General features: G+C 44.7%; 1 protein-coding gene across 1 annotated transcript in view; it reads right to left on the reverse strand.

The window, feature by feature from the left end:
* Positions 1-13,016, reverse strand: part of erich3 (glutamate-rich 3) — a 101,307-nt gene that overhangs the window by 82,108 nt on the left and 6,183 nt on the right. Inside the window, exon 3 of the mRNA XM_043700061.1 lies at positions 6,441-6,566. Within this exon, the coding sequence (XP_043555996.1) occupies positions 6,441-6,566 (126 nt within the window). The remainder of the gene's footprint in view (positions 1-6,440; positions 6,567-13,016) is intronic.

A 13,016-nucleotide genomic window follows, 5' to 3' on the forward strand; every position in this document is an offset into this window, starting at 1 on the left:
TGAACAGGCTGGGGCTATTTTCCCTGGAGCGTCGGAGGTGACGTTATAGAGGTTTACAAAATTATGAGGGACATGGATAGGATAAATAGGCAAAATCTTTTCCCTGGGATGGGGGAGTCCAGAACTAGAGGGCATAGGTTTAGGGTGAGAAGGGAAAGATATAAAAGAGACCTAAGGGGTAACTTTTTCACACAGAGGGTGGTACGGGTATGGAATGAGCTGTCAGAGGAAGTGGTGGAGGCTGGTACAATTGCAACATTTAAGAGGCATTTGGATGGGTATATGAATAGGAAGGGTTTGGAGGGATATGGGCCGGGTGCTGGCAGGTGGGACTAGATTGGGTTGGGATATCTGGTCGACATGGACGGGTTGGACCGAAGGGTCTGTTTCCGTGGTGTACATCTCTATGACTCTAAAAGGGCACCAATTTAAGACTGAGATGAGAAGGAATTTCTCCTGTCAGAGGGTTGAATGTCTTTGGAACTCCTTGGCACAGAGAGATGAGGGGGCAGAGCTCGTGTATATTGAAAGTTGAGACAAGTAGATTCATGACCAGTAAAGGAATAGACATAGAACAGCAAACATTACAGCGTAGTACAGGCCCTTCGGCCCTCGATGTTGCTCCAACCTGTGAAACCAACCTGAAGCCCAACTAACCTACACCATTCCATTTTCATCCAGATGTTTATCCAATGAACACTTCAATGCCCTTAAAGTTGGCGAGTCTACTACTGTTGCAGGCAGGGCGTTCCATGCCCCTACAACTGAGTAAAGAAACTATCTCTGACATCTGTCCTATATCTCTCACCCCTCAATTTAAAGCTCTGTCCCCTCATGCTAGCCATCACCATCTGAGAAAAAAACGGTCTCCCTGTCCATCCTATGTAACCCTCTGATTATCTTATATGTCTCTATTAAGTCACCTCTCAACCACCTTCTCTCAAATGAAAACAGCCTCAAGTCCTTCAGCCCTCCATACCAGGCAACATCCTGGTAAATCTCCTCTGCACCCTTTCCAAAGCTTCCACATCCTTCCTATAATGCGGTGACCAGAACTGTACACAATTCTCCAAGTGCGGCTGCAACATAACCTCATGGCTCCAATACGCAATCCCGCTACCAATAAAAGCTAACGCACCATATGCCTTCTTAACAACTCTATCAACCTGGGTGGCAACTTTCAGGGATCTATGTACATGGACACCGAGATCTCTCTCCATCTACACTACCAAGAATCTTACAATTCGCCCAGTATTCTGCATTCCTGTTACTCCTTCCAAAGTGAATCACCTCTCAATTTTCCACATTAAACTCCATTTGCCACCTCTCAGCCCAGCCCTGCAGCTTATCTATATCCCTCTGTAACCTGCAACATTTTTCTGCACTGTCCACAACTCCACTGTCTTTAGCATCATCCGCAAATTTACTAACCCATCCTTCTATGCCCACATCCAGATCATTTATAAAAATGACAAACAGCAGTGGCCCCAAAACAGACCCTTGCAGTACCCCACCAGTAACTCAACTCCAGGATGAACATTTCCCAACAACCACCACCCTCTGTCTTCTTTCACGTTGCCAATTCCTGATCCAAACTGCTAAATCACCTCAATCCTATGCTTCTGGGTTTTCTACAACAGCCTACTATTGGGAATCTTATCAAACTCCTTACTGAAATCCATATCAACGGCTTTACCCTCATCCAGCTGTTTGCTCACCTTCTCAAAGAACTCAGTAAGGTTTGTGAGGTACGACCTACCCTTCACAAAACCGTGTTGACTATCCCTAACCAACTTATTCCTCTCTAGATGATTAGAAATCCTATCTCTTATAACCTTTTCCAACACTTTACCCACAACCGAAGTAAGGCTCACTGGTCTATAATTACCAGGGTTGTCTCTACTCCCCTTCTTGAACAAGGGGACAACATTTGCTATCCTCCAGTCTTCTGGCACTGTTCCTGTAGACATTGATGACATAAAGATCAAAGCCAAAGGCTCGGCAATCTCCTCCTTCGCTTCCCAGAGAATCCCAGGATGAATCCCATCCGGCCCAGGGGATTTATCTATTTTCACACTTTGCAGAATTGCTAACAGCTCCTCCTCATGAACCTCAATCCTGTCTGGTCTAGTAGCCTGTATCTCAGTATTCTCAACAACATTGTCTTTTTCTAGTGTGAATGCTGATGAAAAATATTCATTTAGCGCTTCTCCTATCTCTTCAGATTCCATGCACAACTTCCCTTGACAGGCCCTCATCTTACTGCAATCATTCTTTAAATTCCATTGTACCTATAGAAAGCTTTAGGGCTTTCCTTGATTCTACCTGTCAAAGACTTCCCATGTCCCCTCCTGGTCCTTCTTAGCTCTCTCTCTAGCTCCTTCCTGGCTAACTCATAACTCTCAAGTGCCCTAACTGAGCCTTCAAGTCTCACTTTCACATAAGCCTTCTTCTTCCTCTTGACAAGAAATCTAACTTCTTTAGTGAACCATGATTTCCTTGCTCAAGATTTTCTTCCTGCCTGACAGGTACATATTTATCAAGGGCACACTGTAGGTGTTTCTTGAACAAGGTCCATATTTTAATTGTGTCCATCCCCTGCAGTTTCTTTCCCCATCTTATGCATCCTAAATCTTTTCTAATCACATCATAATTCCCCTGCAGTTTCTTTCTCCATCTTATGCATCCTAAATCTTTTCTAATCACATCATAATTGCCTTTCTCCCAGCTATAACACTTGCCCTGCGGTATATACCTATCCCTTTTCATTGCTAACATAAATGTAACTGAATTGTGGTCACGATCACCAAAGTGCTCACCTACCTCCAAATCTAACACCTGGCCTGGTTCATTACCCAGTACCAAATCCAAAGTGGCCTCGCCCCTTGTTGGCCTGTCTACATACTGTGTTAGGAAACCATTCTGCACACACTGGACAAGAACTGACCCATCTAAAGTACTCAAACTATAGTATTCCCTGTCAGTATTTGGAAAGTTTAAGTCCCCATAACAACTACTGTGTTACTCTCGCTCCTATCCAGAATTATCTTTGCAATCCTTTCCTCTACATCTCTGGAACTATTTGGAGGCCGATAGAAAATTCCCAACAGGGTGATTTCTCCTTTCCTGTTTCTAACCTCAGCCCACACTACCTCAGTAGGCGAGTCCTCAAACGTTCTTTCTGCCACCATAATAACTGTCCTTGACTAACAATGTCACACCACCCCCTCTTTTCCCACCTTTTCTTTTCTTACTGAAACATCTAAATCCCACAACCTGCAGCAACCATTCCTGTCCCTAATCTAGCCATGTCTCCGAAATGGCAACAACATCTAAGTCCCAGGTACCAACCCATGCTGCAGGTTCACCACCTTATTCCGGATGCTCCTGGCATTGAAGTAGACACACTTCAAACCAACTTCTTGCTTGCTGCACTTCTGTGACTTTGAAACCTTATTCGTGACCTCACTACTCTCAACCTCCTGGACACTGGAAATGTAATTCAGGTTCCCATCCCCCTGCTGAATTAGTTTAAACCCTCCTGAAGAGCATTAGCAAACCTCTTCCCCCTCTGGTTCAGGTGAAGACCATCCAGGTTTTTTTTTAAAACAGGTCCCACCTACTCCAGAATGAGACCCAATTAACCAGGTATCCGAATCCCTCCCTCCTGCACTATCCCAACTCCCCTCTCTCTCTCCTCACTTTGCTAGCATGTGGCACGAGTAACAAATCAGAGATAATAACTCTGTTTGTCCAGCTCTAAGCTTCCATCCTAGCTCCCTGAATTTCTACCTTAAATCCCCATCCCTTTTCCTATCTCCGTCATTGGTGCCTTTGACTTGGGGCGGCTCCCCCTCAAGGATCCTGACAACATGATCCGAGACATCATGGACCCTGGTACCTGGGAGGCAACACACCAACTGTGAGTGTCTCTCGTTCCCAGAGAACCTTCTATCTGTCTCCCTAACTATAGAGTCCCCAATGACTAATGCTCTGCTCCTCTCCCCCATTCCCTTCAGAGCAACAGGGACAGACTCTGTGCCCCATTGTTTACCCTGGGAAGCCCCACACCCCCCAACAGTATCCAAAACGGTATACTTATTGTTGAGGGGAACAGCTACAGGGGATCCCTGCACTGCCTGCCTGTTCCCTTTTTGTCCCCTGACTGTAATGCATCTGCCTTTTTCTTGTACCTGAGGTGTGACTACCTCCCTGTAACTCCTCTCAATTACCCCCTCCGCCTCCCGAATGATCCGTAGTTCATCCAGCTCCAGTTCCCTAACGCAGTTTTCACAGATTGGAATTGGGTGCACTTCCCACAGATGAAGTCAGCAGGAACCCTGTGGTGACCCTTATCTCCCACACTCTACAGAAGAAGCATACAACTTCCCTAACAGCCATACCCACTATCCTAAATTCCCAAAGAGACTATTGAAAAAACTAGTAACCTCACCAAATCGGTACACAGAACCTTTTTTTTTGGTTGGAGGAGGAGGATGGTGGGAGACACTACCTAAGTAGTGTTCAGGTAAAGCAACTGCCTAAATATATTCCCTCATTTGCTCAGCAACCTGTGTCTGTTTCTGCTTACTGTGTGCTCTGCCTACGCATCGGCTAAGCTTTTATAGGATTTACTTACCTTCCCAGCAGCCCCCGGTCCTCAATCTCACCGCTCCCGCTGCTAAAAGGGAGGCAGGAAAGTGGATGTGATGAATGTGGGATCAGCCAGAATCCTACTGAATTGTACAGCAAGCTCGAGGGGCTGAATGATTTATTTTTTATGATCTATTGGTCTTTTAAAACCATAGGTTTACCATCTGGTTTCTGGGGATTTGTCAATCTTTTGTGCTATTATTTTCAAAATCATTTGTCACCTCATTTATTTAGATTTTGGTGAGCTTCACGCCTTGATTCAATAATAGTGTTCTTTACAAATCTAGTAAGCTGACCTTTTCCTGGACAGAAAACATTGAGGAAAATAATTACTCAGTACGTCTACCATTACTGTACTTTCAGTTTTTTTGCCACTGAATTTTCAAAAAACCCACATTTCTCCTGCTGTTCTTTTACCTAACATAATCTGCCAAAGATTTTGTATGGATTTTGACATCCTTCACAGGTTTCTTCTCCTGTTCTATTTCTGCAGCTCTGATTATACATTTTTTCACCCTTTGCTCTGATGTGCAATTATGCCTATCCAGAAAGATCTGCTCCTTTTTTGTGCCTTTTGGTTTGTGTTTTTTTATTTACTTTCACATCGTCATCTATCTCTTTAGCTGCACAAAGCTGTTTTTTGGCAGGGAAAGCATTTGCTCTCGAGGGATACAAACTGATTCTGTGTGACATTAAATTCTCTACAACCTATTCCTTTTTTCAACACCTCATACAGACTTTCTGCTGTTTTGACAAGGAACTGATTTACCCAGTTTACTGAAGACACTAGCTGCCTTATCCTCGCTTAATTAAACTGAACTTTTTTTAAGCTGGTTCTCCCTTTCAAACATAATATCAAAACAATGTTATGTCATGATTTCTGTTAGATGAATATTAATCCACCATTACATTGTTAACTAAATCTGGGTCATTACTCCTTATTAAACTGCACAGTGGCTCAGTGGCGAACACTGCTGCCTCACAGTACCAGGGTCCCAGGTTCAATTCCAGCCTCAGGCAACTGTCTGTGGAGTTTGCACACCATTACAACCCTGTGTCTGTATGGGTTTCCTCCCAAAATCCAAAGATGTGCAGGTCAGATGAATTGGCCATGTTAAATTGCCCATACTGTCAGGTGCATTAGTCAAGAGGAAAGTGAGTCTGGGATGGGTTACTCTTCAAAGGGTCGGTGTGAACTTGTTGGGCTGAAGGGCCTGTTTCCATACTGTAGGGAACCTAATCCAATCTAACCAGAGTGGCACAAGTGGTTCAGGTCTGGGATCGACTGCCTGGAAATGTGGTGGAGGCAGAGGCAACTGAAACACTCAAGAGGGCATCAGATAATTATTTGAATAGAAACAATGAGCAAGGGACGGGGAGAAGACAGGCAAATGGTACTCTGTTGCAATGTTCATGGGACAGCTGGTGTAGACAGGATAGGCTAAAGGGTCTCCTTCTGAATTGTAACAGTATTGTGATTCTGTCCCTTGTTGTCTCTAGAGCATACTTTTGCAGAATGTTATTCAGGTACAACTGCCAGTGGTGGAGCATTACAATGTAATGGTGGATTACATAGAGACTAGAACTGGAGAAGTGCAATTTGGAAGGTTGTGGGCTGAGTAAAATTACAGACAAAGGGAGGAGTGAGGCATCGAGGGGAATCTGACCATGAGGATCAGAAGTTGCACATCAAAGCTTTGCTGAACGAGAAGCAAATGTATAATGGATGAGAGTGGTTGCTGGTTGCTGAGTCCTGGGCCGCAGTTAGCAGCATGCTGCTTCTGTACCTCCATTTCAAGGACCTTGTGGAATATAGCCTGGGCCAAACTCTCCCGCACATACTTCTGATGGTCTTTTCGAACTACGTTGAGACGATATTCCTTCTCCGACACTATCCTTCCATTCTTTGTGACCTGCACAGGAAAGCACAGATTTTAAAAAACACATTATCCAGCAACATCTACAATCAATTACTTTAAATTGTTTTATGCAATCAGAGAGTTCGGATCATTAATGTTAAACTTATTTCAACTTATATAGCAATTACAACATAGAATCAAGCTCTTCAACCCATCACTTTGTATGGAGCATAAATACTCACACAAAGTTCCTCCTGCACCCTAGGTTCCTTACCCTATCAACACATCTCGCAATTCCTTTCCCCCTCATGTGATTATCCAGTTACCCTCTAAATGTATCGACACGATTCACTTTGACCACTCACTGTGCAGTTGAGTTCCACATTCACCCCACTCTCTGGGGCAAGGGGTTCCTCCTTAATTTTTTATAGATCAGCAACTTTAGCAGGGTAAAGTTCAGACAATGATGGTTTTCCATTTCAAACCCCCTATATCAGTCTCAAGTGCTTTGTTTCCCTTTCACTGGGAGCATCTTGCACAGCTGTATTTATTTTCTGTACACCTGCCATCCTACACCACTCGAATGAGTGTGCCTGCTTTGGAGAATCTTTGCCTAAACCCATAAATTCAGCAGAAACTGGATTGAGGCTGCTGTAATTTCACTTCCTTCTAATTTGTGTATAATTTGGGCTCCAGGTTCTACTTAATTGGAGATGTGTGGAGAGTGGAATGAGTTTCAGACAAAAGTGTGGTTTTGGACCAAAAGGTCCTCAAAACTTTCCCCCAGTAAGGGGGGGGGGGGGTTCACTCCTAAAGTGTGGGGTTGTTGTACACTCCGAGGGCTGGAGAGAGTGAAATGATTCATAATAAAGAAAACGCACAGTGGGAAATTAGTTGCTTCAGCTCTAAGAAGGTGTGACCACAGACCAGAATCTGAACTGTAAGTACTGTGGCTATAACAACCAAAGGCTGGGAATCTTGTAGTGAGCAATGCATCTCCAGAATCTCCAATGCCTGTCCAATATCTACAAGATATAACTCAGAGTGTGCCAGAACAAACTCCCTTCCTTACCTTGATGAGTGCAGTTCCAACACTCAAGTTGCTTGATGAAGTAGTCCATATGATTGGCACCACATATCCACACTTTCATTGTCTCTGCTGCTGCTGGTCAGTGTCAGCTGTGTAGACACACTGCAGGAATTCCCCAAGAGTCTCACCAAAAGCACCTTCCAAACTCATGACCTCTAATACCCAGAAAGACAAGTGCAGCAGGTACCACTGCCTGCAACTTCAAGCGACTCACTATCCAAACTTAAAAACATACCACCATCCCTCACACCCTCCCAAAATGCATTATACACCCACCTACAACACATGGACAGCAGCAGCAATTCAAGGCAGCAGTACACTGCCTCTTTCTCAACAGCAACAAAGGATGAGCCACAAATGCTGGCTCAGCCAGTGATGCCTGTGAATAAATAAAGATGAAACATGCTGAAGAAGCTTGCTTCTTCACAACAAATCATAGAGTCATAAAGGTGTACAGCATGGAAACAGACCCTTCGGTCCAACTCATCCATGCCGACCAGATATTCCAACCCAATCTGGTCCCACCTGCCAGCACACAGCCCATATCCCTCCAAACCCTTCCTATTCATGTACCCATCTAGAGACCTTTTAAATGTTGTAATTGTACCAGCCTCCACCATTTCCTCTGGCAACTCATTCCATACACATACCACCCTCTGAATTAAAAAGTTACCCCTTAGGTCTCTTTTATAGCTTTCCCCTCTCACCTTAAACCTATGTCCTCTAGTTCTGGACTCCCCCACCCCAGGAAAACACTGTGTCTATTTATCCTATCCATGAGCCTCATAGTTTTATAAACCTCTATAAGGTCACCCTTCAGCCTCCGACACTGCAGGGAAAACAGAGTAACCCTGGGGGTGAACAGCAGGATAAATCCAAAAGATGTGCAGGTCAGGTGAATTGGCCATGCTAAATTGCCCATAGTGTTAGGTGCATTAGTCAGAGGGAAATGGGTCTGGGTGGGTTACTCTTTGGAGGGTCGGTATAGACTGGTTGGGCTGAAGGGCCTGTTTCCACACTGTAGGGAATCTAATCTAATCTAATCTAATCTAATCAAATCAAATACCTGAGAAGGGGGGTCAGTCAGTGTGGCCCTTGGGGTAAACAGCAGGATAAATACCTGCCCGGGGGGGGGGGGGGGGGGTGAGAGTCAGTCACGGGTCCTATTTTGGCTGTGGGTAGGACTCCAGGATGGTGTGTTGCTTTCCTGGTTCCAGGGTCGAGGATGTTTCTGAGCAGGCGCAGGATATTCTGAAGGGGGAGATAAGAAAAGAACAAAGAAAATTTACAGCCCAGAAACAGGCCCTTCGGCCCGCCAAGCCTGAGCTGATCCAAATATGTGGCTAAAGAGCTGGTGTAGGAGGGAGGCTTTCAGGTGTGTGGATCACTGGAATGTTTTCTGAGGCAGATGGAACATGAACAGGGAGGATGGGTTGCACCTAAACTGGAGGGCAATATCCTGGCAGGGAGGTTTACCAGTGCCATTCAGGAGGGTTTACACTAGTGTGGCAGGGGGGTGGGATCCAGTGAGGTAGGTCAGCAAGTGAAATGACCCAGAAAGAGCCTGAGGTTAAGGCCAGTACGATTAAGAGGAAGAACAGACAGGGGAGGTTCCTGAACACAGCACACCAGCAGGCTGACGTGTGTGTGTCTTGGTCAAGTCACATAACTGGAGAGCGGGACATAACACTAGCGCTTCACCAGAGGCTCACTGATGATGTTACCTAGCATGGTGACGAGACATCTGAAAACCAACCTTCCAGTTCAGTGAGCAAACTTACAACCGGAGGATTTAGATGTTTCAGGCAAGATAGAGAGGGCTGTAAAGGAGGTGGGGGAGTGGGAGAATATCCCAGCTGTACTGAGGGAGGACACTTTGGAGGGCTCTCCCAGCAAGGCATATGGGTGCAGCAGGGGAATAGGAAGGGTGCTATCACTTTGATGGGACTGTACTACAGGCCTCCCAACAGCCAGCGGGTGAGAGGGGAACAGATATACGGACAGATTATGGAAAAATGTGAAAACAAATTGGTTAGTAATTTTACCTTCCCCTATATTTACTGGGACTTGCTTAATGCCAGGGTCTTGGATGGGGGAGAATTTGTGAGGTATGTCCAGGATGGTACTTTGAAATAATATGTAAATTGTCCAACCAGGGAAGAGGCTGTACTCAACCTGGTATTGGGGAATGAGCCCGGTCAGGTGATCAAAGTTTCAATGGGGGAGCATTTCGGTAACAGTGACCATAATTCTATAAATTTTAAGTTAATTATGGATAAGGATAACAGTAGCCCTCAGGTGAATATACTAAATTGAGGCGAGGCTAACTATCACAATATTTGGCAAGAACTGGAGAATGTAGATTGGGACAGCTGTTTGAAGGAAAATCTACATCTGGCATGTGGGAATCGCCCAGTGTTTAGAGTTCAGACCAGTACGTCCCTGTGAAAATGAAGGATAAGGATGGCAAGATTTGGGAACCTTGGATGGAGAGCTCAAAAAGAAAAAGGAGGCATACATAGGTTTAGGAAACTGAAGACAGACAGAGCAGGGGATAACTCAACAAAGAATTAGGAGGGCTAAAAAGTCTTTGGGAAACAGGATTAAGGAAAATCCCAAGGTGCTTTATATATACATAAAAGAGCAAGAGGGTGGCTCAGGAAAGAGTAGGTCCACTCAAGGACCAAGGAGGGAATTTATGTGCAAAGCCAGAGGAAGTTAAAAATGTTACAGGAAGGACAGAAAGGAGGCAAGAGAGGAGGTGGAGTGGCATTTTTGATAAGGGATAGCATTACAGCCGTGCTGAGGGAGGATATTCCCGGTAATACATCCAGGGAAGTTATTTGGGTGGAACTGAGAAATAAGAAAGGGATGATCACCTTATTGGGATTGTATTATAGACCCCCTAACAGTCAGAGGGAAATTGAGAAACAAACTTGTAAGGAGATCTCAGTTATCTGTAAGAATAATAGGGTGGTTATGGAAGGGGATTTTAACTTTCCAAACATAGACTGGGACTGCCATTGTGTTAAGGGTTTAGATGGAGAGGAATTTGTTAAGTGTTTACAAGACAATTTTCAGATTCAATATGTGGATGCACATACTAGAGAAGGTGCAAAACTTGACCTACTCCTGGGAAATAAGGCAGGGCAGGTGACTGAGGTGTCAGTGGGGGTGCACTTTGGGGCCAGCGACTATAATTCTATTCGTTTTAAAATAGTGATGAAAAAGGAGAGACCAGATCTAAAAGGTGAATTTCTAAATTGGAGAAAGGCCAATTTTGACGGTATTAGGCAAGAACTTTCAAAAGCTGATTGGAGGCAGATGTTCGCAGGTAAAGGGACAGCTGGAAAATGGGAAGCCTTCAGAAATGAGATAATGAGAGTCCAGAGTCAGTATATTCCTGTCAGGGTGAAAGGAAAGGCTGGTAGGTATAGGCAATGCTGGATGACTAAAGAAATTGAGGGTTTGGTTAAGAAAAAGAAGAAAGCATATGTCAGGTATAGACAGGATAGATCTAGTGAATCCCTAGAAGAGTATAAAGGAAGTAGGAATATACTTAAGAGGAAAACCAGGAGGGCAAAAAGGGGATGTGAGATAGCTTTGGCAAATAGAATTAAGGAGAATCCAAAGGGTTTTTACAAATACATTAAGGACAAAAGGATAACTAGGGAGGAAATGGGGCCCTTCAAAGATCAGCAAGGCAGCCTTTGTGTGGAGCCGCAAGAAATGGGGGAGATATTAAACAAGTATTTTGCATCAGTGTTTACTGTAGAAAAGGATATGAAAGATATAGAATGTAGGGAATAGATGATGACATCTTAAAAAATGCCCATATTACAGAGGAGGAAGTGCTGGATGTCTTGAAACACAAAAATTGGTAAATCCCAGGACCTGATCAGGTGTACCCTAGAACTCTGTCAGAAGCTAGGAAAGTGATTGCTGGGCCTCTTACTGAGATATTTTGCATTATCAATAGTCACAGGTGAGGTGCTGGAAGACTGGAGGTTGGCTAACGTGGTGCCAATGTTGGAGAAGGGTGGTAAAGAAGGGTGGTTCCTGAAGAAGGGCTTATGCTCGAAACGTCGATTCTCCTGTTCCCTGGATGCTGCCTGACCTGCTGCGCTTTTCCGGCAATACATTTTCAGCTCTGATCTCCAGCATCTGCAGTCCTCACTTTCTCCTTGGTAAAGACAATCCAGGGAACTATAGACCGGTGAACCTGACCTCGGTGGTGGGCAAGTCTTTGGAGGGAATCCTGAGGGACAGGATGTACATGTATTTGGAAAGGCAAGGACTGTTTCGGGATAGTCAACATGCTTTTGTGCGTGGGAAATCATGTCTCACAAACTTGATTGAGTTTTTTGAAGAAGTAACAAAGAAGATTGATGAGGGCAGTAGATGTGATCTATATGGACTTCAGTAATGCATTCGACAAGGTTCCCCATGGGAGACTGATTAGCAAGGTTAGATCTCATGGAATAAAGGGAGAACTAGCCATTTGGATACAGAACTGGCTCAAAGGTAGAAGACAGAGGGTGGTGGTGGAGGGTTGTTTTTCAGACTGGAGGCCTGTGACCAGTGGAGTGCCACAAGGATCAGTGTTGGTTCCACTACTTTTTGTCATTTATATAAAGGATTTGGATGCGAGCATAAGAGGTACAGTTAGTAAGTTTGCAGATGACACCAAAGTTGGAGGTGTAGTGGACAGCGAAGGAGGTTACCTCAGACTACAATCTTGAACAGATGGGCAAATGGGCTGAGAAGTGGCAGATGGTGTTTAATTTAGATAAACGTGAGATGCTACATTTTGGGAAAGCAAATTTTAGCAGGACTTATACACTTAATGGTAAGGTCCTAGGGAGTGTTGCTGAACAAAGAGACCTTGGAGTGCAGGTTCATGGCTCCTTGAAAGTGCAGTCACAGGTAGATAGGATAGTGAAGGCAGTATTTGGGATGCTTTCCTTTATTGGTCAGAGTATTGAGTACAGGAGTTGGGAGGTCATGTTGCGGCTGTACAGGACATTGGTTAGGCCACTGTTGGAATATTGTGTGCAATTCTGGTCTCCTTCCTATCGGAAAGATGTTGTGAAACTTGAAAGGGTTCAGAAAAGATTTACGAGGATGTTGCCAGGGTTGGAGGATTTGAGCTATAGGGAGAGGCTGTACAGGCTGGGGCTGTTTTCCCTGGAGCGCGGAGGCTGAGGGGTGACCTTATAGAGGTTTATAAAATCACGACGGGCATGGATAGAATAAATAGACAAAGTCTTTTCCCTGGGGTGGGGAAGTCCAGAAGTGGAGGGCATAGGTTTACGGTGAGAGGGGAAAGATATAAAAGAGACCTAAGGGGCAACGTTTTCACACAGAGGGTGCTGCTTCTGTGGAATGGGCTGCCAGAGGAAGTGGTGGAGGCT

The sequence above is a fragment of the Chiloscyllium plagiosum genome, chromosome 11 (assembly GCF_004010195.1).
Source record: "Chiloscyllium plagiosum isolate BGI_BamShark_2017 chromosome 11, ASM401019v2, whole genome shotgun sequence".
NCBI classification, from domain to species: Eukaryota; Metazoa; Chordata; class Chondrichthyes; order Orectolobiformes; family Hemiscylliidae; genus Chiloscyllium; species Chiloscyllium plagiosum.